This window comes from Hemicordylus capensis, chromosome 6 (genome assembly GCF_027244095.1).
Source record: "Hemicordylus capensis ecotype Gifberg chromosome 6, rHemCap1.1.pri, whole genome shotgun sequence".
In the NCBI taxonomy this organism is placed as follows: Eukaryota; Metazoa; Chordata; class Lepidosauria; order Squamata; family Cordylidae; genus Hemicordylus; species Hemicordylus capensis.
Genome location: NC_069662.1, coordinates 168688340 through 168715281, shown reverse-complemented (window position 1 = coordinate 168715281; position 26942 = coordinate 168688340). Strand labels below are relative to the sequence as shown.

Here is a 26942-nt window from a genome sequence, read left to right as displayed (position 1 = left end):
TCCTTTAAAGTGTGAGGCTGCAATTGATTCCGATAAAACAGAAGGGGACAGAGCAGAACCGCATCAAGAGCAGACGGGAGCCTGTGCCAGCAGGTCAGAGAGTCAAAAGAAAGATAGCACACATCAGGGGAGAGATTCCATGTATAGGTGCTTATATGCCAATGCCAGAAGCCTCCGAGCCAAGATGGGTGCGCAGGAGTGCCTGGTTGCTAACGCAGAAATAGATAGAGCAGCTCTTCTCACGATCCGTGAGAAGAGCTTCTTTGGGGAGAGTGGGCTTAGCCTGCTCTCCCTGCAGATGAGCAGCCGCTCATAGTTAGGGGGCTGGCTCCATCACTGAGCCGGCAGGGGTTGTGGGGATCGGGGGCCGCGCGGCATCTGGAAGGTTCAGGGTGCCCCACACAAGCACACGGGGCATCCTGGAAAGACCCCCAAGCCAGGGAGGCTGCTTGCAGCCTCCTGGTCAGAAGTCTACTCGTGTGTCGCCATGCGCATGCCATGCTCTGGAAGTGGAAGCAGACCTTAATTCTCCTCCAGCAGAAGAGCTATTAGCCTTGGAGTGAGATGCCTCTACCACATCCCTGAAGGTCTCTTCTGCATGCCTCACTGTCCCTCTGAGCTTCTCCAGATCCACCACCTTGGTCTTGAGGGAACGAACTTGCTCCTTGAGATCCAGGAGCTCCTTGCACCGAGGACACACCCATGACTTCCACCCATGGAGCAAGTAGTCATACATGCAACACTGTGCAAAAACAATGGCAAGTGCCCCCTCCCCTACTGGCTCTCTATATTCTTAACTGGTTCTGTTGGCTGTTTACAGTAAAATAGTTTATTAAAAAGTTAGGTCTCAGCTGTATTGGTGCAATTTAACTGTTCAAGTTTCCTTTATCAAGCATATGAAGGAGAGAGTAGTACTTACCTCCTCTTCCCACTGGGCTCCTTGTGATCAAGAGGACGAGTTTCAGGCTCCACCGCACACTTCCCGCTAAACTCCAATGCCCTGCTTGCTAACCTCTTGAACCTTCACCCTTGTATTCAAGACGAGCAGACAAACTGACTCTGCTCAGGCATGTGACCCCCCCGCCCCCACAAGCTGAGGCAGGCACTCACCTGGAGTGAATCCTCCACTCAGGCTACTCTTCTGTCAAAGACACAAACACTTCCAGCCAGCCAGAAATCAAACCCTAGAAAATCACCAGCCCTAACAAACTGAAGTTTCTCCTTCCCCTCTTGTCTTCTTGGTGATTTATTTATTTGTTATTTCTTTGCTGTGTTCCTTTGCTTGATATCTTCTTTAGGAAAGAAATACAAGCTTGTTGCTTCCTCTTGCTCCCAGCCCAGCAGGCAACCACTAAAACAGCATCCAAACCCTTGAACTCCCAAGCTTAAAATAGAATCCTGCTGTTCAAATTGACATTTATTAATGAAGAACATGAGAAGTGAGATGCCAAGTCAGACCAAAGTGAGTCCAGTGAGTCCAGCATTCTGCTTCCCCACTGTGGCCAGCCAGATCTTTCTGGGAAGCCCACCATCAGGGTCCGAAGTCAACAGCCCTCGCCTGCTGTTGTCACCAGTCACTACTGGGATCTAGTGGCCCATTGTCTCAGTCCATATGTACAAACAACGAATAGCCATGGGCCTGGTCATCATCGAATAGCCAAGATGGCCTTCTCTGTTCATGCAAGATTCTCCTCTCACTATCCCAACATTACGGATGCTCATATCCTCAGCCATCCCCTTTCGATGTGTTTCAAAGACAAACTACTACTGGGATTACTGGTGCTTGTGATGGTCCATGGCAGGCAAAACAGGACTGAGCACCTGACCGGCCAGCCTCTCTCCCACATCCCCACTTGTCTCCTGAACTCAGATAGGAATCTGCACCGGCTCACATCCAGACTAGATAATTGCAAGGTGCTTTCCATTGACTTGCCTGGGGAAAGCACCCAGAAACTTCAGCTGGTGAAAAATGGCTGCAGCCAGGTGAGGGGTTCCCAAACTTGGGTACCCAGATGTTGTTGGACTACAGTTCCCATCATCCCCAGCACAATGGCCCATGACTGGGAACCCTAAGCGCAGGTGCCCTCAGGAGCTTGGTTTTTGGAGCACATTACACCAGCATTATACCATTTTCCCACTGTCTTCCCAGGTCCAGTTCAAGGTGCTGGTTATGACCTTTACATCCAGGAAAGCTGAAGAGGCTGTCTGCTTACTGGAGAGGCCCTACTTCAAATCTTGCTGCCTCTGCAGTGACTCCACCCTCTGAAGAACTCAGTCAACCCCTGCCATTTCTACTGCATCAGGGAAGTTTCTAGGGGTGTACAATTCTGGAATTCGGTGATTCAGTTTGGGACCCGAACTGAATCACCCCTGTTCTGTTTTGTGCCCGAATATGGGCCACCCGAATCACCCTTGATTCGGTTCGGATTCGGATTTAATCCGAATCGATTCGGGGGGTAAAAAAGGGGCCCAGGGGCAAAATTTTGGGGTGGGGTGGTAGTGCCCAATGGGTGGAGTCTACCACCCCAATTTCAGAGGAATTGGGCAAAGGGCTGATTTTTGGGGAATTTTGGGTCATTCGGCTCGGGCCCGAAAAATATCGGGGGACATCGGGGGTGAATCGGTTCGGCCCCGAATCACCCGAAATTGCTCGTTTCGGGCACAGATCGTTCTGTGCCTGAAATTTTTTGCACATCCCTAGAAGTTTCCTCAGTTAGTCCCCTAACTGAGCAGAGATACACCTTTTTAAAGTGGTGAACCTTTTTATTGAGCAGGGGGAGATCAGCTGGCCGTATCCACCCCCAGCACAGCATCCCTCCAGGGGCTGTTGCTGGTGTCTATCTTATGTTTCATGTTTAGATTGTGAGCCCTGCTTTGGGGACAGGGAGCCATTTTATTTATTTTTATAAATAAATAAACCACTTTGTGAACTTTTGTTTAACCACTTTGTAAACCACTTTGTGAACTTTTGTTGAAAAGCAGTATACAAACATTTGTCGTACTCGTATTGGATGATTTAAAAACACCAATTTTCACCCAGACAGCCTGGCTGAGACCTTTCTTGAGTTTGGTTATTGCTGTTGACTCTTCAGAGCAGGGACTCTCAAACTTGGGCCAAAAACCTTCACATAGATTTTTTTTTAAAATCACTTTCAATTTGGCTTTTGGGGCTGGGGATGATGGGAATTGTAGTCCACCATCTGGGGACCCACATTTGAGGACCCCTTTACAGAAAGTCTTTTGATCGCTTTCCCTCTGAGTCTTCTACTTTCTCTGATTTGGGTTTAAAAATATATATATATTTAGTTTTGGGAGGGAACTGTATATTGAGTCTTGCCTTTGGTGTGTACCATTTTGATTGCTATTGCAGAAAAACAGTATGCAAGATAGATAAATAAAAACCTGCCATCTTGTTTAATGCAGTCAGGAGCTGGGGTTGAAGGACTTGAACAAGAGACCATTTATTCAAATCCACTCTGTATATACACAGCTGGCTCTCCCTCTTTCCAGAGATGCTCCCTAACCCCAATTCACAGCCTCCCCGACAAAGATGGGCAGAATCACTCTGGAGCCTCTCCTCCGGCTTCAGCGGCTGCCGCCCGTGTGTCTCTGTGTGTCTATTTTGCCATATCTTCTGCCACGGCTTTGTTCATCTTGTCCCTGAGACAGGCTGCCTTCTGCCGCTCTGACTTCAACTCAAGCCATTCATAATAGGGAACCTGCAAGAGGACAGAGGAAAACTAGGTCAGGTCTTGTGGAGGAGGAGGATGAATCGGAGCCCTGCCAGCCTGCTACTCTGCCTGGGGAGAGAAGGTCAGCCAGACCTGAATGGCACAGTGGATTCTGCTGTGGGAGAAAGAGGCCCTGGACTCACAGAACTCAACCGGGGTCCAGAGCATTGCTGGAACAAGAAGGAAACCCTTCCGGTCACAAGGCCTCCTTGCTTTTGCTGCCAAGGTGACAATGAGGACTAGTGGCATTCGTTTATCAGCCAACCAAGCACTAAGTTCAGAAGGTATAAGTGGCAATGGAACTGTGCATAAAAATATATTTGTTCCTTTGGACTCCTTTAAAATCAGGTATGCTTCCAGTGACTAAAATATACATAATTTTAAAAAGTAATCCATAAAAGCTCAGTGTCAGACTGAAACACAGCTAGATGGCATTCAGCATGAACATAAGAACAGCCCTGCTGGATCAGGCCCAAGAAGGCCCATCTCGTCCAGCATCCTGTTTCACACAGTGGCCTACCAGATGCCTCTAGGGAGCCCATGGACAAGAGGTATGTGCATGCCCCCTCTCTTCCTGTTGCTCCCCTGCAACTGGTATTGAGGGGCACCGTGCCTCCGAGGCTGGAGGTGGCCTATAGCCACCAGACTAGCAGCCATCGGTAGACCTGTCCTCCATGAATTTGGCTAAGCCCCTCTTGAAGCCACCCAAGCTGGTGGCCATCACCACATCCTGTGGCAGAGAATTCCATAGATAAAATTATGTGCTGCTTCCTTTCGTTGGTCCTAAATTTCCTAGCCTTCAGTTTCATGGGATGATCCTTTGTTCCAATGTTGTGGGAGGGGGAGAAAAAAACATTCTCGGTCCACTCTCTCTACTCCATGCATAATTTTATACACCTCTATAATTTCTCTCTGTAGTCGCCTCTTTTCCAGACTAAAAAGCCCCATCTACTGTAGACGTGTCTCATAAGGAAGGTGCTCTAGCCCCCTGATCATTTGGGTTGCCCTCTTCTGCACCTTCTCCAGTTCTGCAGTGTCCTTCTTAAGTTACGGTGACCAGAACTGTACACAGTACTCCAGATGTGGCCGCACCACAGATTTGTATAAGGGTATTCTAATATCAGCGTTTTTATTTTCAACGCCCTTCCTAATGACCCCTAGCATGGAATGAGCTTCTTTCACAGCTGCCACGCCCTGTCTCGACACATTCAACGAGCTGTCCACCACAACCCCAAGATCTCTCTCCTGGTCAGTCACTGACAGCTCAGACCCCATCAGCATATATGTGAAGTTGGGTTTTATTTGGCCCAATGTGCATCACTTTAGACTTGCCAACATTGAACCGCATTTGCCATTTTGTCACCCACTCCCCCAGTTTGGAGAGATCCTTTTGGAGCTCCTCACAATCGGTTTTGGATTTCACTACCCTATGTAGTGTAGTGTCATCTGCAAATTCGGCCGCTTTGCTGCTCACCCCAACTTCTAGATCATTTATGAATAAGAGGCGACATGGAGGGGAATAAGCTTTCCTAGGCTTTGGCCAGCCTCAGCTGGGACACAGCACTCTCCTGGCCAAGGGAGCTCAGGCTCCACCAGGACACAGGAGCCCCGAGACCGGCAGGGGCATCAGCGGGTGGGGTGAGGGCATGAGGAGAACAGGAGCCTGTCCAGATGGCTGGTCAGCGATAATCTCCATCCCCTTCCACTCTGGTGGCTTTCAATGCCCAGCACCCAAACTTATACAAACAAGTGACTGGACAGCACCTGGAGGAATGAAAACCCAGCTCAGCACAACCCATTCAGAAGCTCTGCAGCCGTGGGAAACCTTCCAAGTGCCAGCAAACAGTTTAAACGCAGGGACAAGCTGAAACAACAGAGACCGAGCTCTTGGCTGGAGGAGCCGCCGCCTCAGGCAGAAACCCTGCCCACTGGTCTCGACACACCGAATCTGGAGAAGCTGATCAGCGTCCCTGTCTCTCACAACCACACAGGACTGAGCAGCAAAGCGTGTGTGGGAGGGGAAGGGGGCTACTTTGTGGAGGAGTTCCCCAGGCTGGCTACCCTCCAATCACTCTTGAACTTGAAGACGTTCCTTTAGACTGCTCACACATTCAAAGGCAAATCAGACATTGGAGCTGAAAGAGCGTTTCTGGCTTTGCCTCTCACTCCAGAAACGAGAGCCACATTGCATGACCAGCAGCCTTTCAGGGGTGCAGCCGCCTGCCCTTGGCTGGCACCATTTCAGAAGATCCGCTGCTTGGATCCTGCTGCACATTAAAAACCTTCCTTGCACACACAAAAGCTGGCGTGTCGGGGAGAGGCGCTGTAGGCCTGCTTTCGTCCCGACATGCTATTTTCAGTTTGCAGGGATCAAATGTGCAGTCCCCTCACCTGTAGTCTGAAGGGGTGAAACCAGCACAAGCGCCAACTCACACAAGCATCCCAATTGCGTCTGCACCCCAAAAGGTTCACAAAGGCAGCAGAAAGACTTCCCCGCAGAGCCAGGGCTTGAACACGGCATGCTTGGGAACCCCTTCAAGATGTCGCCACACTAGGCCAAGGACAGGGGTGGCTTCAGCCAGGGATGAGAAAGGTGCCGTCCGGCAGGGAAGCCCTTGCCCAGGTGAATTCCCCTGAGGGCAGACTGTGCAAGCGAGCTCCGTCTCCAGAGAAGCAGCGTGCGGAGGGGTCACAATCCCCCGGAGAGCCCCTCCAGCTCTTCATGGGGCAGACAGCTCTGCCCATGCTGGCAGCAGAGTCTTATCCACAGGCCGGGAACTCAGGGACCAGGAGGTGCCGGGGGTTGTTAGGGCAGCCCACCTGGCCAGTCCCTGCCGTGGAGCAGCTAAGTACTGCATTTGGCATGGCGGCTACTGCCGCCATTAAGAGCCCCCGTCATGACCAAGGAGTTGAGGCATCTGCTTGGGGCAGTCCGGCATAGACAACGCAAGGCCCGTCTTAGGGTTCTCCAAGGAAACCGAACCATCAGTGCCACCTTCTCAGGGAGAGAATCATCCAGTCAGCAAAACGGAAGCCCGTAAGAGGCCAGCTGCACTCACTGCAGAGCTTAGGCGGGGGGTGGAGAGATGAGGAGGCCAGAGCCCAGAAATACGCTGCGGATTTCTCTGTGCCCCATGATCTGGTACTTCTAATCATAGCTCCTACACCTCCTAATGCAATTTTAAGCATGTTTAACAAGGAAGCCAGCCAGGGGTTCCGAAATGGGTCCCCCAAGGCTGTTCGTCCGTTTCATTTATATACCGCCCACCCCAGAATGGCTTGCGGAACTACAACTCCCAACATCCCCAGCCACAAAGGCCGTTGGTAGTCCAACCACCTCTGGGGACCCAAGTATGAAAACCCTTGAAGCAAGCGATGGAAATCAATGGGGTGTGCTTCTGCCCTGATCTCTCACCACGCGGGACGCCGTCTGCTGGCACCATCTGGCCCGACCATCTCACAGGAGCAGGGCTAGAAGCAGCAGCAGCAGCAGCAACGTGGCATTGAGAGGCCAGCCAGCCAAGCATCCCAGTTCAGCCACTCCATAGCAGCCGCCACCCCGGGGCGGAGGGAGGCCCTTAACAGCCCACGGCTGCTCGGAGAAGGCCTGGCTGCCACAGAAGCGGGAGAAGCAGCTTCATGGCAACGGCACGGAGGTGTGTTGCATTGCTGATTTCAGAGGCTTCGGAGTCCATTTCACCCAGAGCCCCACAAGTAGATGAGATGTTTCTTAGCTGGGGGAAGGGCAGGGAATGCCCCAGAGGATTGAATGCTGTCCTAAATTGGGGCGTGTCGGCAGACGGGGTGCACAGAGCGGGGTCTCAGATGCCAACCCCGGGCCGACTTCCGTGCCTCCCAACGACAGGACAGGATCTCCTCTGGTTCTCATTCCCCGCTCCACTGAGAGAGGCCCCAACACCCTTACTGGGCTGACTCAGCTGAAGACCCTCCGGGCTGGCGCTTAGCGAGAGACACCGCTGAGTGGAAGCCAGGCCCTTTCAGAGCACCTGGTGCCCGTTATAACAAGCTGCTCCGCTCGAGGCGCCCAGCCGGTCGGGTTCAAACTCAGACCGGCGCCCCCTTTGGGGGGACTAGTCCAGTTCAAACCCAGACCACTCGAACCACCCCGGTTCAAGTTGAACCAGAATCTGAACCGGGCCGATTCACAGAACCCTAGCTGCCAGTGACTGAACCTGGGACCTTCTGCATACAAAACAGATGCTCTACCGATGAGCTACGGCCCCACTCCATCTGGGGGGGCATTCCGCCCCCAGCAAGCCCCACCCCCCCCATTCTCCATCTTTTCTGTGCTTACGCACCACACACAAAGCCCCACCTAAACATTGATCTCCCTTCAAATATAGGAACCTGCCATATAGCAGCTCCCCTCCCTCCTCCTGGTCCTTTATTTCCCAAACTGGAGACCCTCCAGCCACAGGAAGCAGAGGACACCCACCCCACCCACCGCCACCCCGTGACCAAGCTCAGCCTGAGCTTGGCCACTAGTGGAGAAAGTGCTGCATGCCGGAGTGGACATCAGGACTCCCTCCGCTGCTCCTGACACCAACCAGGGGCCCCCAACTATACCCCTAGTTGCGAGCACATGTCCCCCCCGCCCCGCCCCGGCCTGCAGCCTTCCGTGTGAGCTGCTAGAGAGCAGAGCAGAGCGCTGGAGACGGCACAGCTATAATTACCTCCAAGGAGGTAAATAATGCATGGCCCCATCCAAGCGCAGCTGCTGACGCCAGAGCAAGCGGGAACGCTCCGAGGGAGGCAGCGCTCCCCTCCCTCCCTCCCCAGGACCCTCCAGCGCTGAACGCAGCTGCCTGCCATTGCTGCTGATGGGGGCTGCAGAGGGAGCTCGGGGCCCGGCTGGAGCAGCACGCGGTTGGGGTCCATTCCGGCCCAAAGGGAGGCTGCCGCGTTCTCTCTTTCATTTTGTTTTAAAGAAGACACTGCTTGGTTATCCTGCCCTGCTGGATGCTTAGCAACGGGTGCTTAAGGACCAGCTCTCCGGAAGGCCCTGGGTCAGCAGCCGGATTTGCTTGAGGGGCCAACTTAGAGGACGAGCAGGAGAAAGGTGGAGGTCCAGGGCCCACAAGCATGGAGCGAAGGCAAACCCCCGGGCTACCGGGCCAGTGCTCTCTTCACATGCTCCTCGACCCTCTGGGCTGGCCAGGGAGTGTGTCCCAAGCTTGGAGCCGATTTGGCTGTCCAAAGGAGAGTGTTGGTCCTCACCCAGAGACACAAGAGACCAACTGGATGGCCCAGCCAAAGGCCCCGGGGAAGCTCCGTCCTACCCAGCTCCCGATGTCTGACTGTGTCTGAGCAAACAGCTAGGTAGGAGAAGGGAGAAGTGCTCTTGTGTGAGAAGAGAGGAGCTGGCGGGGATGGCTCCATCCTTTCCAGCTCGCGTACCCAGCATCTGGGGGCGGGGTGTGTGTGTGAGGCACCCTCCCCAGCACCTGCTTCACAGACTAACACTCCCCCTGCCCCACCTAGGCTTTTCCTCAAAAATCGGGAGTGTGCCCAGTTCCTGAAGCCAGGTGTGGAATGGGGATTACTTGTCTCCCCAGCTTGTGGCCATGTGAGCAGAGCTGCTCCTTGCCTTCCGAGGTGTCAGGAGGCCACAGACGGACAGGGCGGCGCAAGGACCAGAAACCGGGCGCTCACAAAAAACTTGGGGAGCCAGGCAGCTCAGGATCTGCCATGCTAATTAATGCAAGGCCAGGGTCTTCAGGGGATGCAGCACCAGCCCAAAGACCCCCCACCCACCCTGCTTTCCACACAGCCGCAGGTGTGCACAGAAGACCCCAGGACTCACGTCAACAATCAAGAAGCCCGCAGCCTGGAGGTGCCGCCGGGCCAGGACAAAGCGCCCCAGCAGGTCTTTGCTTCGGTTGCTGAAGTTTGGGAACTCCCACCTCAGGAAGGCAAGCCTGCAACGGACAAAAGCAGAGAGAGGGGAAGAGGGAGGGAGGGGGAGAGAGCCCCAGTCAGCCCCAGCTTTTCTGGATTTGCGTGGCCTGCAGAGAGGGCGTGCTGCCTCCACCATCGTTTGGCGTCACCTGCTCTGCCACAGGAGGAGAGCTGGTTCTGTGGTAGCCAGCATGAATGGTCTCCTTTGCTAGGCAGGGTCTGCCTTGGTTTGCAGTGGGATGGGAGACTAGAAGTGTGAGCGCTGCCCGATATTCTGCTCAGGGGGTGGGGTCACAGCTCAATGGTGAAGCCTCTGCCTGCTTGCATGCAGAAGGTCCCAGGTTCCCTCCCTGGTGGCAGCAGCATCTCCAGGTAGGGCTGGGAGAGACTCCGGCCTGGAACCCTGGAGAAGCCGCTGCCAGTCTGTGTAGACAGCACTGAGCTAGAGGGACCCAGGGTCCGACTCGGCAGAAGGCGGGTTTTAGGGAGACCTGGGCGGCGCCTTTGGCCGTTTCCTTTCGAAACACCTGGGTTGTCTCTAGCAGGCCTGCTCCCAGAAGGCAGAGTGCTCAGCCCCTGGAGATGCTGCCCCGACCAAGGAAGGGCCTTCCAGTGGAAAGCGACACGGGCCAGGCAACTTGCCTCCCTGGCTTGGCTCGTGTTGCTGCAGGAACAAGCACATTTTTGAGCTGCACACAATTCCTTGCATGGCAGAGAATCCAAATTCACAAGTCATGAATGAAAAAGTGGGGGACAGGCAGGAAAACACAACACCCTCTGAATCAGGATGGAGAGTTCTACCCGCCCCCGAAGATACGGAGCGACGTCCCACAGAATCAGACCACCGGCCCATCTGCATCAGCCCTGCCGATGTTGCTGACTGGCTGTGGCTCTTCTAGGTTTCAGGCAGGAGTCGTGGCCCGCTCCCTAGAGGGGCCAGAGGTTGAACTGGGGGCCACCGAGATAGCCCCATCCCCCTCAGGTTCTCCTCCCCAGCACATTGAAAGTTGGAAGGGCACTATACAAATCAAATAAATAAATCAATAATAAAAGCTGTAAAGCCCAGATTTTGGAGCTGGAGAGAAGCCAGCTCGTCCCCAGGCCGAAAGGGGGAGGGAGGCACTGAGAGGGGGTTAGGGCCCCTGGTCTGCTCCGTGCTTCCCAAAGCTGCCGTGTCCAGGCCTTGACCCTTTCCTTGCAAATCAGGTCGCAGTTATGCATTAGGACAGGGGCTCCCTTTGGTCGCCTGGTGTTGCTGGACTACAACTCCCATCATCCCCGGCCACAATGGCAGTTGCAGTCCAACTACATCAGGTTTGAGAAGCCCTGCATGAAGAGCGGTCTTCTCATCTGGGGGAGGCTCACTAACAGGAGAAAGCCGAGCCTGGAAGCACTGCAGTCCCGACTCTGGGGGCTCAGCGTGGCTCCCTCCTGCGAGCAGAGGCTAGGCTACAGCTCTGTGAAGAAGCAACCAGCCCGCCCTGCCACCGCTTGCAGGACTCGGGCCCCTTCCCCAGGAGCCTGGCACTGCAGGGCGGCCTGCTCTCTGGCTCCCTCGGACCAGCCAGGCCGGGAGTGCTCCCACCCCACCCCACCGCTCACGTAGCCCAGCCTCCAGCCAGAAAGACTCACCTTTTGGCCCCTGGTGGGAGAGGCCGAGAGCCCTCAGACTGGGCCAGGTGAGGAGCATCAAAGGCTGCTATGGGCAGCGGCTGGACGTCACTGTTGAGCACCATCTCAGCATCTGTGAAGGACAGGAGGGAGGGACAAGCACGAGGCTGCATTTCTCCAGGAAGGGAGCTGGTCGACTCCAGACGGGGGGAGGCGGCACCCCCGGAAAGGCAGCCAGGATGGACACAAACCCAGACCAGCACCACGTCCATGCAGGCAGCAGGCGGTCTGGTGCTTGCCCGGCCAGAGCGGTTTGCTCCACAGCGGGTGTCTGTGGCATCCTTTGATTGCCCGTGTGTGTGTGTGTGTGTGTGTGTGTGTGTGTGTGTGTGTGTGTGTATCTAACACTCTTTGCACATCCTCACACACATCCCGGGCTCGCTATGGCCACCACATGGACCCCCACACCCCAAGTGCTCCAACAAGTGGGTGGCTGCCACGCGGCGCACTGCTGGGGCGGGGAGAAGGGCCGCTCTCCTCTGTGCCAACTTGTGCTTCCACATTTGAACTGGCGCAAGAGGCAAGAGCCTGGCCAGCCTGCAGCGGGGAGTTGCCGTCATTGACTGCAGGTGAGAAACAAGAGAGGGAAGACTGAGACAGACCCACAGTAGAATGACTACTATCTAGAGGAAGATGTTGAAGGGCTATGCACCAGAGGAAGTGTGCAAGTAATTCAGCTGGTGTCTATTCACGAAATGTGTTGGCATGTTATTCTTTTAGGGCCACTCATTTTATTCTTTTGAGAAAAGACGTTTCATGAAGACTACCTGCCTTTAAAACCTCCACTGTGGAGTCATGAAGATCTGGCTACAAATGAATTGGAACCCATGAAGACCACAAAATGTGTGCTATTTGGCACGACACGTTCTCCTTGCCCAATTGTCCATTTGCAGTCTCCAAGTTCACTGGACAGTGTGTTTTTCAATTAGAAATCTTACTCTAGTACAGTACACTTACTCTGGCGCCTGTTTCTTCAGCATCTTACTCTAGAGCAGAGATTCTCAACCTTGGGTCCCCAGATGTGACGGGACTTCAACTCCCATAATCCCCAGCCCCAAAGGCCTTTGGATGGGGATTATGGGAGTTGAAGTCCAACAACATCTGGGGGCCCAAGGCTGAGAACCCCTGCTCTAGAGTACTCAAGAGGTTGGTGTATATGTCATTCCCTGGCAGACAACGGTTGCCACGCGGCACGGAGGGGGCGGCAAACTGCAATCCCGTCTCCAGCTGCCCTGCCCCTCCCAACGCGCGCGCACGCACGTACACACACACACAGTGGGAGAGGGCAGCACCCCTCACCAATCTGCCAGCCGTAGACGGTGTCCACCTCAAAGCGCGCCATGGTCTCGTCTCCGACCACCTGCTTCAGGACTTCTCTCAGGCTTGTCTGCAGCGGGGTGGCTTTCCTGTCTCCCAGCAGCTCCTTGATGTCCAGGGCCTCCAGCGGCAGCAGGGCTCCCTGGTAGTCGGCACACTCCAGCCGGGCCGTGGTGTTGATGTGGATCAGTTTCAACAGGTAGTTCTGCCCTTTTGCGGACCGATCGGCTGGTCATGGGGAGGGAGAGAGAAGGAATAAAAATTAAAAGCAAGACTGAAATCATCGCAGTGGGGTGGGGGTGGGGCAGAAGAGCCAGGTTGGCAGCAACTGCCCCACACACAGACAGAGCCAGCGTGGTGTAGTGGTTAGAGTGCTGGACTAGGACTGGGGAGATCTGAGTTCAAATCCCCGTTCAGCCATGATGCTTGTGGGTGACTCTGGGTCAGTCCCTTCTCTCTCAGCCTAACCTACTTCACAGGGTTGTTGTGAAAGAGAAACTCAAGTATATATATAGTACACCACTCTGGGCTCCTTGGAGGAAGAGCCAGATATAAATGTTAAAAAACAACCCCTGGGAAGTTCTCCTGCACAAGCCCCATTGCAATGAACAGGAGATGGGCCATCATCGTCACAATCAGAGCAGCCTCTTCCAGGGCCGCCCGCCCCAGCTCGCAAGCAGGCAGGCACTCTTCACATGCCCCAAGTCCACACACCACACTAGTCGATTGTGGCCAAGAGAGGTTCCGGGAAACGCCTCCTTTGAGCCGGCCCCTCCGAGCTTGAGGCTTCACCCCCAGATCTGATGGCAGAAGACCGTCAGAAGCATCTCCCTCCTGGGGCAGCCATGGGGCCAGTCCCTGACCCCACACTGGACAAGGCTGTCCAGGGTGGGTCCCAGCTCCCGACGAAAAAAGGAAGCCTGGCCACTCCAGCCGAGCCACAGGAGGCCAACGGGCTCTTGCTGCGGGCGGGAGAGCCATTGCGGGCTGGAGGGCTGAGTGTTGAGTCCGGCTGGGAAGCCTCTGGTTCCAATCCCTGCTCAGCCACAAGGCTGCCGGTGGGCCAGCCAACTCTCTCTCAGCCTCACACTTTGTGAGGAGGACAAAAGGGAGACGTTTGCTGCCCTGAACTCCTTAGAGGGAGAGCCAGACAACGATGCAGATGCACATCAGCCCTGCAAGCCTCCACGGTTTTCACCGCCCCGGCTTCTCCCATGGAATTTGGACCGGAGAACAAGGAAGATCGTCTCCAAGAACCCCATCACAAAACGGCAGGTGGTCGGGGCGAGGGATTCACCCGTGACTGTTTCAAGCAGAGAGAACATCTGGAGCTGGGAGGTGGCCGGCACTGGTGGGAAGCAAGATGTGAACCTTCCCAATGCCACCCAAGAGCTGGCAGGCGCCCAGCACCAGGCCCCTAGAGAGTGTGGGCCTACACTGTGGTGGGGGGATGATGAGCATTGTAGTCCAACCATATTGGAGAGCCCAAAGCTGGGGACTCCTGCGACAGCCCAGTCAGCCACTGGGGGTCCATGGCTTATTGCCCCCACCCCACACCCCACTTGTAGAAGGCGGCAGCAGCAGGGGAATTATGGCAACAGGTCTATTTGGTCATTTGGAATCCACAGGAGCCAGATCTTCACCTGCTGGAAACTGAGTGGCAGACATTCACTCTCCAGGCAAAAAGAAAAAAGGAAAAAGGAAAAAAAAACACCACCACCACTTTTTTAAAAAGAGGGTGCCATCTAGTGGCCAATTCGTGACACCGGCCAGCAAAGGGGTCCCCAAACTTGACTCCCCAGATCTTGTGGTGGGGAGTACAGAAGGTGAAGTTCAACAGGACCCGGGGACTCGAGTTTGGGACCCCCGTGCCAGAAAATGGAGTCAAGCCCCAAGGCCCTCTTGGGGGCAATGTCACTGGCCCTGGCCGGCTCCGACACACAGCCAGGGGTCTCCTTCCCCGCCCCCTCCAAAGCCCTTCAGGACACCACCCAAAGTTACCGAAAAAGCAAGTGTGGAACTCCGGCGCCAGCACTTTCCGCAGGTGGGCAGCCTTGGCCTGCTGCAGCACACACAGCGACCACACCAGGTCCAACTGCAGGTGGCGGTCCAAGGTGTCCAGCTGGTCATCCAACCTCCCATTGACCTGGGAAAGAGGGAGCAGCCGCTGTTACAGGGGGACATGACTGGTGTCCCAGGAGCCACAGCAGCAGAGCCTGCCCTGGTGCCGGGGGGGGGCAGTCAGGGAGGAGGGAGGCCTCTTCCCACACCCACAACATGAGGAAAGGTGAGATTCCCTTTGGGATGGTTTGTCCCTGTATCTATTTTATTAACGTGGTGAGCTGCTCCAAGCAGTAGTGGGCAGGGGAGGCAGAAAGAGGAGCAGCCGCCACCATCTTCTCCTTGCCTTTTCTCCCCCCCTCCACCCCCATTTGCTTACAGCCCTAGCAGAAGAAGTCACAAACGACTGGGGGAGCTGACAGGCCCTCGAAACCACAAACACAGAAGGCAGCAGGATGAAAGAGGGACTTACCTTGCCATAGAAGGACTCTTCGTTTCTGGGCTGGAAATTCAAGCGAGCAAAAGCAAGGACCACGTTGCTAAGCTGGGCCGGAGTGAATTGGTTGGCATTGTCGGATGCGTACTGAGGAGGTGGATGGGGGGGGGAAGCAAGGAGCTTATTTTTCTTTTAAATTTACAGTATCTGCACTGCTCTTCAGCTCAAGGCAGTTGACAGGAGAGCATCAACCCAAGAAGGTCAATGAAAACACAAAACAAGACACAAATGCCATCAATACAGGTCCCAGCAGAGTGCGAGAGGCCCACAATATTTTTAACAAGAAGTTCTGGTAAGAACTAGTCTGCCGACTTGCCTTTCACTATCATCTTAAGGGATAATGACCATCTTCACAAGTTAGCCCACTTCTGCCTCAAACGTTTCTGCATCCGCCATCTTGTATCAGGGTGGATGACATAATCACAAGCTATGCTGCTGAGGTGTCGCTAGAACTCGACCAAATTTGGTCAAAATGGGTCCAGGCCTTGCAAAGCTGGCAAGAGGATTCACGCACACGGACACAGAGAGCTGGCTGATTTCATAAGCTTACTTTCCTTAAGGAAAGTAGGCCAAAAAAGGGACCCGCCAATTGAATCGTAAGAGATGGCTGAAGTCGATTGGAGCAGAAAGGGCTACTCTGCCCATTCCAGCTCCTCCTCCTCCTCCTCACAGAAAAGCAAAACCTGTGTGTTTACTTCTATGGGAGAAGAGGGGGCAGGTGCTGGAGTCAGGAAGAGGGCAGCTGCACACCACCATCACCGCCCCAAATCAGAGGCAGAAATAAAATTCCTCAAGCTAGAGTGACCGAGGGGGACACAGGGATGGGCGGGGAATTCGGCTCAAAACGCCTTGGACAGATGCAAAACTAAAATAGCCTGCCCCCTCCCCCAAATCAGTGCATGGCAAGAATACACTTTGTAGTTGCTTGTTCGTTAATTTTCATGAGTGTTATGGTGACTTTACTACTTCATACAACTCATAAGTATAGATTTTTCTCCCACAAGTTGCGATAATGACCAGAGATCTAGGTACCTTTAAGAGGGAGCAGAAAATACATGTTTATCCATGGCTACTAGTCATGGGACGAGTATCAATGGGAGGAGAGCTGGTCTTGTGGTAGCAAGCACAAATTGTTCCTTTGCTAAGCAGGGCCCACCCTGGTTTGCATTTGAATGGGAGACTCCATGTATGAGCACTGCAAGATATCCCCCTTAGAGGATTGCGGGGGCACTCATAGGAACATAGGAAGCTGCCATATACTGAGTCAGACCCTTGGTCCATCTAGCTCAGTATTGTCTACACAGACTGGCAGCGGCTTCTCCAAGGTTGCTGGCAGGAATCTCTCTCAGCCCTCTCTGGAGATGCTGCCAGGGAGGGAACTTGGAACCTAGATGCTCTTCCCAGAGCAGCTCCAGCCCCTGAAGGGAATCTCTTCCAGTGCTCACACTTCTAGTCTCCCGTTCAGATGCAACCAGGGTGGACCCTGCTTAGCTAAGGGTACAAGTCATGCTTGTGACCACAAGACCAACTCTGGGAAGAGCATCTGCCTGCTTGTTTGCAGAAGGTTCCAAGTCCCCTCCCTGGAAGTATCTCCAGAGAGGGCTGAGGGAGACTCCTGCCTGCAACCTGGGAGAAGCCAATGCCCGTCTGTGCAGGCAATACTGAGCTAGATGGACCGATGGTCTGACACGGTAGAAGGCAGCTTCCTCTGTTCCTACGGTGCCTCTACAGAGCCTCCAGGTTCCAAGGCAGTCTCTCTCTGACCAGCAGGTGCCAAGGACATGCAATGCAGGGAAGCTGTCACCAACCGAGCCAGCTGCTGGGTTGCTTCCCAGAGGCACCTAGCTGGAAACAAGAGGCCAGCCTACACAGACGCTTGTTCAGCCCTTAACTGCTACAGCAATGTGATCAACACAGTCTGAACAGTCCCACTTTTGACTGGAAAATAACTTGTGCCATTGGCACACCTACAGAGAGCTGCTTCGTGGATTGTTCCAGCCACTCACGGTGCAGAGCCAGTGAGCTAGCCTAGAGACGCAGGTGCTCCTGAGGAACAGCCCCCGGTGGTCTGAAACATGCACACTCCGCCTCCCAATGGCACTCCTCGTTTGGATTGTAAACATCCAGCCAACAGGTTGTGCAGCCTGGCAGTGACCGGTCAGCAGCAGCACAATGCGCTGAACTCTCAATCCGTGCCTCGACAACTCCCCCAAGCATCTCTTGCTGGACATGGGAGCTCTGCCACAGCGTTTGGCGATGCCAGAAGCCTCCGGGCAACCCTGTCTGCTTGCCACTCACCTGTGCAAAGGCCTCAAAGAGGGGCAGGTTGAGCCACTTGAGGTAGGCGAAGGACTTGATGCATCGCACGACGTCCCCAGGAGACAACTCAGGCACCCGAGGGTGCAGGTCCAAGGCGATCTTCTGGAAGACCTGGGTCTGGTGGAAATTCAGCTTCCCTTCAGAGGGAGAAGAGAAACCACGTGAGGAGAGACAGAAGCTGGCCCCGGAACAGCAGATGGTGGGAAAGCGATGGAGGCCCAAGGACGCCTACCAAAGCATTCCACTTCTAGAGGGAGAGGGCAAAGGCCACCAGTCACTAGCCACTGCCTCCCCCTGCTATACACTCTTGATCAGGGATTCTCAGCGCTGGATCCCCACACGTTTATTGGACTTCAACTCCCATAATCCCCAACCCAAGGCCACTGGGGCTGGGGATTATGGGAGCTGAAGTCCAATAACGTCTGGGGACCCAACGTTGGGAATCCCTGCTCTAGATGATCAGGGACTCTGGGGCAGAAGGTGCTTCCTGCAACTCCCAAGGAGCACTGGAGACAGGAGGTGGTTTGCCCACCTCTTGCTTCTTGGAAGAAAGGCCAGCAAGGTGCTGCTTGAAGACAGGCCTTTGGCACGAAGGCCCTAACATTCTGTGCCCGGAAGAGCAAATTCCTCGCTCCCAGGGAAGGTCTCTGCCATGGGGGGCCCTGTGCCAATCACTCTCTTCCCATTTTAGCATTCCTCACCTGCAAAACAGGAGCATTAATAGCTGGCCTTTGACTGGGTCTCTGTGCAGCATTGCTGCTTTGGGTCAGCATCTCTGATCTCTAGTGCCTCAGATGTAGAGTGATACACGCAGGCTATCCCAGTGGCTTTTGGCAGGGGTTTCTAAGAAGCTGTGGCAGCCCAACATCATCGGGGGACCCCAGGCTTATGAGGTACATCAGAGACTAGGGAGGAGCACGGACCCGGTTCGGAGGCCCTTAATGGGCCTTCAAACAGCGGCCGGTGCTGCTTCAAGGGCAGGGGAGGGCGCACGTAACCCTCCCACCGCTCCGGTTTTCTCAAGTCCATTGGGGTGGCAGCAAACCTCCCTGCTGCCCCATTGCCCCCTTTACCGGAACTATCAGGAAGTATCCGATGCGCCGGCACGGAGTGTGCATCAGATACTTCCAGATAGTTCGGGTAAACGGGGGCAATGGGGTGGCAGGGAGCCACGCTGCTGCCCTGATGGACTTTGGAAAACCAGTGTGCCAGCAGGGGAAGAGCAGCACGAGGGGTAAGTACACCACCACCACCCCCGCCTTCGAACCGCCCCCAGCTGGTTCCCTGCACATCCCTTGTTGAGAATCGGCTCCAGCCCAGCCCTCTGTTTTGCACTGGGCTTGAGTCCGTGCCCCTCAGGGTTCAAGGAACAAAGCAGACCCTGCAGGCCTGAAGCCAGCCCATCTCCTGGCACTAAATCAAGGGGAGAAGCACAGCAAGAGAGCCTAATCGGAAACAGAACGGGACAAAGCAAACTCTCTCTTACAACGGAAGTGGCCCCTTTGCATTATTTGTCACAAGTGACGCTTAGAGTCTCCATGAGAAAAGTCAGGGGTTCTCCAACTAGGGTCCCCAGATGATGCTGGACTACAACTCCCATCTTTCCTAGATTCCCAAAGGCCACTGTGGCTGGGGATGATGGGAGCTGTAGTGGAATATCACCTGGGGAACCAAGATGGAGAACTCTTGTTCTATGTCAGGGCTCCTCTACTTATGCCCTCCTGCAGATATATGGACAACTCCCATAAGCCCTGGCAATTGGCCACTGTGGTAGGGGATTGTGGGAGTTGTAGGCCCAAAACAGCTGGGGGGCCAAAGTTGAGCAGTCCTGCAGGAGGCGGCAACATTCAGGACAGAAGGACGATGCCACCGTGCAGACGAAAAGGCCCAAGGACAGAGGGGCCAATGCCACACACCGTAGGCAAAAGCCAGGTCTAGCAGGATGCTGGTGCTCAGTGCAAAGTGCTTCTGGACCAAGTGGTAGGAGATGGCTCGGAGCAGCGGGATGGAACGGCGGTTCTGGAGCGCCAACGCCATGGCGATTTTCCGAGTGTCTTCAGGGTTGAACTGCTCAGCGAACTCCAGGCCCTGTTGGCAAACACATTCAGTATGAAATGCCACAGACATTGGTGGTGAGAATGCTTGCTTACTCGACAAGTCTTGAGTTGCAGAGCTGACCCCCTTTTCTTCTGCTGTGCTTTTAGTTTAAAATGGGTTTCATTGATGCACTGGTCTCATTGGCTTTCATTGATTGCCCTTTTGCTATGTTACTTAGTGGTTTACTGTAAGTTGCCTCCTCCCATCCTGGAAATGCAATTAATACATTTCACAGAGACAGATATACTCAGGTATCAACAATGCGGCTGTCTTGGGCCCTCTTGTGAGGAGGATTCCCAGCAGCCTATGAAAGACAATCTTTGCACTGCAATTTGGAAGCAGCAGGAATTTCTCCTCTCCAAACTGCGCTGCAAGTGTAGGAGGAAACTGCCCCTCCTGCAACCTCTCTGGCAAGCAGAGCGCTCAAAGGAGGGGTGGGGCCTTCTCTCACCTCTGGGGAGCTCTCAACAGAACCACCCTGGGAGTCCCTTCCGCTTTCTCCCCCTCTTGCGATGTCTGTGTAAGTGAGAGAAGACTCTGGCTTGGGGAAATGTAAGGATTATTCTCACTCATGCCGAGGTTTCAATAAGGTGCCAAGCCGTGGGAGATTCCTGCCATTTCTCATCTTATCTGACTTTCCGCAGAGGCGAGACAAAACACCACCTCTCTTCCAAGCCCTCTTCTGTGTGCTGCAAGGCCTGAGAAGGAGGCAGAGTTCCTTCTCAATTCCAGATCCCTCTGGAGGAGGCGAAAAACAGCAACTCCCTCTTACCTTCTCTGCATTCTAGCCCCAGCGAATGAAATCCTGGCCTCCCCCAGCAAAGAACATGTCATCTCCAGCCCAGCATTCCTGCAGTGGCTGTTGCTGGTGTCTGCCTTATGTTTCTTTTTTTAGACTGGGAGCCATTTTATTCAGGTTTTTTATATCTGTGTAAACCGCTTTGGTTTTCAACTTTTTGTTGAAAAGTGGTATATAAATATTTGTCATATTCACATGCATCACACACAGACACAGGTTCCCGTCATCTATGTCTACAGGAGATCTTGGTCTCTGTGTAAGACAGCACAGCAGTCCTGGTCCCAAGATCCCTGACCTCTTCTGCCAGACATGCTTTAGGAGAGGCTGAGAGGATGCAGGGGCAGAGAAGGCCTGGCAAACCAGAAGCGGCCTGGAGGCTGACCAACTCCCTCAACTCTGGTCACCACTGCACTACAGTGCCAGTCTGGGGCGCTCTTCAGAGACTGCATCTCATCTGGGCTGCCCTGAGATCTGGAAGGGGAAGAGGCAGGCCGAGCCTCAGCGGGTGTCTGCAGCAAAACTATCCCCAGAGCCTGTCGAGAGTTCCCAGGCCCATGAGCTACAGGTGTTGCTGTGGCAGCTGCTTGGACCAGTCCCCACCACGGAAAAGGCGGGCCATGAATCTGGCACAGCTGCGGACGTGGGCTTGTAGGAGGAGGATTCCCCTTGGCAGACTGGCTTGCACCCCGAGGACTTGCCTGTGGCTGGGAAGCCCCTCACCCTACCGTCTATGTGCAGACGCCGGGCTTTTTGCAGCAGAGGCCGGCTGGCCTGGGCCGACATGGATTGTTCCCACTGTCTGTTTTCTTTGCACTGCTGGACTGCGGTTTCCTTGGTGGTGGCGGCTTTACTTTTGCTGTTTTGACAGTTTAATTGTTGTGCACGCGCAGCATTTAAGCCGGTCTGGGTGACTTGTGAGGCAGGAGATCAGTTTTTACAACCAACACATTAGCGAAGCCCACCGGACCAGGGCAGGCTGGCAGGGCACCTTAGGAGGACCGGGGTCTGCCCCAGGGATCCCTCTTTGCAAGCCCTCCTCCCAAGCCAACTCGTGCTGGACTGCAGGGGTTGCTGCCTTTACCTTCTCCTCCAGCCGGTCCATCAGTGCGGGCGAGAAGCTCCCCACTTTGGCCATCAGCCCCACCACGGTCCTGGTGTCCTCGATCTCCGTCCAGCGCAGCTCCAGCTGCTTCACCAGGTCGCTCAGCAGCGCACTGGGGGCTCCCCTGGGTGTGCTGGCAGCCAGTTGCTCGGCCAGGGAGACGAGGTGCTTGAAGGCCATCCGCCTCAGCCGCCAGCGCATCTCCTGCTCCACCGACTGCAGCTCCCGCTTGCTGCGGTCCAGGCCCAGGAAGTGGAGGCTCCTCAGGAGGTTCACCAGAGCCATGTTCCAGACCTGAGAAAGCTGGGGGGGGGAGGGGAGGGGGGGCGGGAGGGGCAAAGACAGCCCAGCTTTGAGACTGAAGGGATTTGCACAGTGCTCAGACAAGACAATCAAGGCTGCTGACCGGGGGATTGGGTGCATATTTGTTTGGCCAAACACACACACAGCTACAATTCTGTGCCAAGAAGAGTCAGGTTGCATGTATTAAACTACACCAATTACAGTAACGACCTACAGATTTGCTTCAATCGCATCCTTGATTCTAGCCCCACCTGCCTCCCAGCCATGGAAAGTTCTGTTCAACTTTTTCAGGGTAAGGAGATTTCAGCAGGTCCTGTCCACATTTTCCCCACACTTATTTTCTGCATTGTGAAGATCAGGCACTTTCTCTTTATAATGAGTTGGGTCCTCTCCAGGCCCGTTATCTTGGCAGCTGACTGAGAGTCCCCTCTTAAGACGCATTCGGTTTAGACCCGACGGGCACAGAGAAAGAGGCTGGACCCCCCTTACTCCCCCACAAACCTGCAAAAGCCTCAGTCCAATTTGGGAGAGCAAACAGGCATCCCGCTGTGCCCTGCCTTTGATCTGCCACAGTTAAGGAGATATGAGCTTTCATTTGTTTTATTTGCCAACTGGGCTGGAAGAGTCAAAGTTGGACTTTGTTCAGGGAGGATCTCAGTTAGACTCCCACCTCTGTCACTACTTGCAAAATCAAAAAGGAACCTACCCCTCTCACAGGTTTTTTGAGAGGGGAAAACATGAGAAACGGGAAGTCTCTTTGAAAATTAACAAGTGCTAAATCACAGATACAAATGAGGCAAGCTGGAAGCCTTATTAAACCATTCAAACTGTGGCCTGCCCTCTGACCAGGTCAGGAGTAGCCCCGCGACTCAAGGTGCTGCTCAAGGCATCTTAGTGAACAAAATCATAGAAAGGGCCATCTGGCCTCTGTTTACACCAGAGCAATGGAACTAACCTGTTTGTTCGTGGTCTGAAGGAGGTGTTGGAAGCGAGCATCCTCCAGGATGCTTTCAGGCTTCAGTTTTTTCTCCACCACCTTACGGGACAGCTGGGTGATGATCAAAGCAGCCTGGTTTGCATTTATAGGGTAATGCTCTCCTAAATGGAAGAGGTCATCTGTGGTGGATGCTGTGCCAATGAGGTCCTCCAACTCACTACGCTCAGACTGCGTTCTGTGCAACTGCTCCCTGGCAGAGAGCTTGTCTGTCTGGCTTGAGAGGTTAGAAACAGTCAGGGAGGCGAGAGGGGCTTGGGAGGACACTCTGGCTATCACCGTCTTGCCTCCTGTGGACACCGCATTCGCTTGGGCACACAATGGAGACAAGACCCTGAAGAGTCGATACCAGCGATACATCAGCTTGGCTGCCATCTTATATTGGCATCTCAGGGGAGGGATGAGCTTGAGGAAGCGTGGAGTCACTGCACTGGCATCAACTCATCTCCAAAAAGCTGCAAAAGAGGGGAGTGGGGAGAGAGAGAGAAAGAAAGAGAAGAGACCCATTCACTAGGAACGTCTGTGCATCATTTTCAAGGCTAAGCAAGCAGAAGGACAGCTCTATGCCACTCTTCCCTCTTACAGGGATGCCCAGATCTTATTGACTACAACTCCCAGCATCCTCAGCTGCAATGGCCTTTGGCTGGGGATTATGGGAGCTGTAGTCAACAACATCTGGGAATCCCTGTTAGAGGGAACGCTGCTCTGTGCCTACCCATTTGGGAGTACTGTGCTCCAGGCACTACACTCTTAGAAGCATGTGATATGCAAGGCAGAAATGAAAAGATCTGCCAGAATGTTAAACAGCACACAAGGCGAACCATATATGAGAAAGTGCCGAGTCCAGGGAAAGGAATAAAAATGAAGGCAGCAGAGGGTAGCACGCCAAATACTGGAGCAGTTCCTCTGAAATCTGGCCGAAAGCAAGAGAGCGACTCCTAGCTTTCAAAAGAAAAACAATACTCTTAAACACAAAAGGTATGGTTTCAGTATGGTTAGGAATTAAAGAAGCTGCACAGGAGGGAAAGATATTGAGGTTCCTTCCAAAAAGGCTTTTCAGAACCAGTTGGGCAAGCATCGTCAGGGAATACTACACATACAAGATACCATTTCTTCTAATCCCTTCCATTACATAAACCACTTTCTGAACTTTTTGTTGAAAGGTGGTAAATAAATGTTCATCATCATCATCAGATCTCCGCCATATCTTGGGGAAGAGTGTTGCCCCCCACCCCAAAGGGATTCCTTGTCTTCTCTCCAGTTCCTTTATTCAGTTAGTTCAGTGAGACTCAGAAGAGCAAGATGCAGATAACTGTCTAGGCCAAAAATTAAATCTCCAGATCCTCAAACAGTAATATTAACCAGACCTGGCAATTACTCAGAAAACTGCATTATGTCTCAACCCTCATACACTAGGGCTCAAAGCAGAAAAGGGGAAAGTCAATGCAATTAACAAAATACTACAAATGGGAATTTTTACTTAGCCCAGAAACCCCCATGGAAAAGTATTTCAGAAGCATAGTGTTAAAGGGGTTCTTGGAGGAAAACTAGTCCAGCCCTCGGCTCATGCAAGAAACCCAGAGTTAGCGCATCCCCAACAGAAAGCTGTCAAGCCATTGTTCGAAGATCCCACGAGACCCGTGTAAGAGGCTATTTTATGCTCAAAGCATTGTCATCAATCTATGATTTATTGCTTGTAGTGACCTATGACAAGGTCAATGATTACTTTCAAAAACTGTATATACCACCTTTCAACAAAAGCAGTTTGCATAGCAAAGGCATGAAAAAATGGTCCCAAAGGGACTCAAGAAGGAGACACCAGCAACAGCCCCTGGAGGAATGTTTTACTGGTCGGAGAAGAGGCAGCTGCTCTCCCGCGGCTACATCTCAGGAAGCCACCACTTTAGAAGATGCCTCTTTGGCCAGTTCATAGAACACGAAGGACATGCTGCTACATCAGGCAAGAGTTTCCTAATTCGCGGGTGGGGGCTGCAGAGGAGAGAGATTGAAGAGCCTCAAAGATGGGTCCAGGGATACAACCTGGGGAGTGGGAGTAAGGAACTATTTCCAGAGCAGGGTCTTCAAAAAGACACAGGGAGCGGCCATATACCAAGTCAGACCATCGGTCCATCTAGCTCAGTACACCAGGCCTGCTCAACCTAGCCCCCCCTCCAGCTGTTTTTGGAGTACTGCCAGAGGCACTCTTACCCCTGGACTTCCGGGCCGAAGTCCAGGGCCTCCTTTTTAGTCTGTCCCGGTTGGCGTGGTTGCCTGGCAGAACAATGCAGGGGAGGGGGGACCTTCAAAGGCCTTTAAGTCCAAGTCCCAAAATTACCTAGGTGCATCTCTGACTACAACGCCCATAATCCCTAGCCACAGTGGCCAATAGCCAGGGATGATGGGAGTTGTAAACAGTGTTCCCTCTAACAAGGATCCCCAGACGTTGTTGACTACAACTCCCATAACCCCCAAGCAAAAGTCATTGCCACTGGGGATTCTGGGAGTTGTAGTCTACCACATCTGGGAAATCCCTGTTAGAGGGAACACTGATTGTAAGCCAACATCTGCAGGAGGGCTGAAGTTGAGCAGCCCTGGTCCACACTGACTGGCTGCGGCTCTCCAAGGTTTCAGGCAGGAGTATCTTTCAGGCCTACCTGGAGAGGGCAGCTGGTCTTGTGGTAGCCAGCATAACTCGTCTCCTTAGCTAAGTAGGGTCCACCCTGGTTGCATATGAATGGGAGACTAGAAGTGTGAGCACTGGAAGAGATTCCCCTTTGGGGATGGAGCTGCTCTTGCAAGAGCATCTAGGGTCCAAGTTCCCTCCCTGGCAGCATCTCCAAGAGAGGGCTGAGAGAGATTCCTGCCTGCAACCTTGGAGAAGCCACTGCCAGTCTGTGAAGACAATACTGAGCTAGATGACCCAAGGGTCTGACTCTGCTGCCAGGGACTGAACTCAGGACCTTATGCACGCAAAGCTATGGCCCCACCCCAAAGGTGGCATCGATGGATCTCCTATCCAGACACTGACCCAGTGTTCCCCCAACAGGGACTCTTCCCAGAGGCTGTGGACTACAACTCCCAGACTCCCCAGCTGCAATGACTTTTGCTTGGGGATTCTGGGCGTTGTAGTCCACAGGCCCCGGGGAATCCCTGTAGGAGGGAACACTGCACTGGCCACACCAAAGCCTGCTTCGCTTCAGGCAGGTGGCTGGATCGCGGGCCCTCAGCCCATGCTCTGGCATGGCTTAGAAAAGCTACACCCAGCAGAAAGATCAAGGACAAAAGAAAGTGCCTGGAGCCCCCCCCCCGCCCCCCATTTCCGAGCCTGACAGGACGAGCAGAGGCTAACTTGACTCTCGGAGGCGTCGGAACCCCGCCCCGTCCTGTACCTGCCGGGCCTCGGCCGCCGCCAAACCTGACCTCAAACAGGCGCCCGCAGAAGCATCGGCAGCACGGGAACCGGAAGGAGTGGCGCGGACCGATGGCGTCACATTCTTCGCGACACAATTCCGGGCTTGGCCGAGACACCGCCCCCACCGACGGGAAGGAGAGGAACAGCTGGCGCCATCTTTGCTCAGGGCACAGCCCGGGCGTACAGAAGGGGGAAGTCGGAAATGCAGCTAAAGCCACCCATCTTTATTAAGGGCACGTTGTCTACTTTCTAGGCGGGACGACCTGCGAGTTCTCCGTCTCCTTCCGGCATTACGAAAGAAAGAGATTCGGCTTAGAGCTGGGGACGGCTCACGCTACTACAGCAGGGCTGGCTATGCTCAGGCTCCATAGCTGCGGCTGGGGGTGATGGGAGTTGTAGTCCAATGGCAGCTAGAGAGCCTCAGCTTGGCTGCCAGCCCCTGCTATTTGTGGGGATGGGGGGCTGGCATGGACACATCATCATCACCCTGCTCTGCTGACCCCACCCTGCAATGCTTCTCGTCTGCTTACAGTCATGCCAGCCCTGTCCACACATGCTGATCAACGTGCACTCTGTGTGTGTGTGTGTGCACATATTGTGTACTAGGGATGTGCACGGAACCGTGCCAGCGTGATGTAGTGGTTAGCGTGCTGGACTAGGACCAGGGAGACCCGAGTTCAAATCCCCCTTCAGCCATGATACTCGCTGGGTGACTCTGAGC

The 26942-nt window shown here is 54.0% G+C and overlaps 1 protein-coding gene and 2 non-coding genes across 4 annotated transcripts; all 3 read right to left on the bottom strand.

The window, feature by feature from the left end:
• Window positions 1-3391: 3391 nt before the first annotated feature.
• Window positions 3392-26376, bottom strand: TBRG4 (transforming growth factor beta regulator 4). 2 transcript variants are annotated; one of them, XM_053265221.1, is made up of 11 exons: window positions 26230-26376; window positions 22771-23264; window positions 21492-21815; window positions 19431-19602; window positions 17494-17651; window positions 15172-15282; window positions 14640-14784; window positions 12621-12866; window positions 11283-11394; window positions 9556-9670; window positions 3392-3719 (listed from the first exon to the last, which is right to left on the bottom strand). In XM_053265221.1, the coding sequence occupies exons 2-11, from the start codon at window positions 23182-23184 to the stop codon at window positions 3618-3620; spliced, it is 1899 nt and encodes a 632-aa protein (XP_053121196.1). In that variant the 5' UTR covers window positions 23185-23264; window positions 26230-26376; the 3' UTR covers window positions 3392-3617. The 2 variants fall into 2 exon arrangements, with proteins under 2 accessions (XP_053121196.1, XP_053121195.1); XM_053265220.1 differs by having other exon boundaries at window positions 26199-26372.
• LOC128332189 (small nucleolar RNA SNORA5) lies at window positions 6476-6603 on the bottom strand. Its single transcript, XR_008310607.1, has one exon. It is a non-coding gene; the product is annotated as a small nucleolar RNA SNORA5 (small nucleolar RNA).
• Window positions 20914-21047, bottom strand: LOC128332188 (small nucleolar RNA SNORA5). The gene has a single exon (XR_008310606.1). It is a non-coding gene; the product is annotated as a small nucleolar RNA SNORA5 (small nucleolar RNA).
• Window positions 26377-26942: the final 566 nt, after the last annotated feature.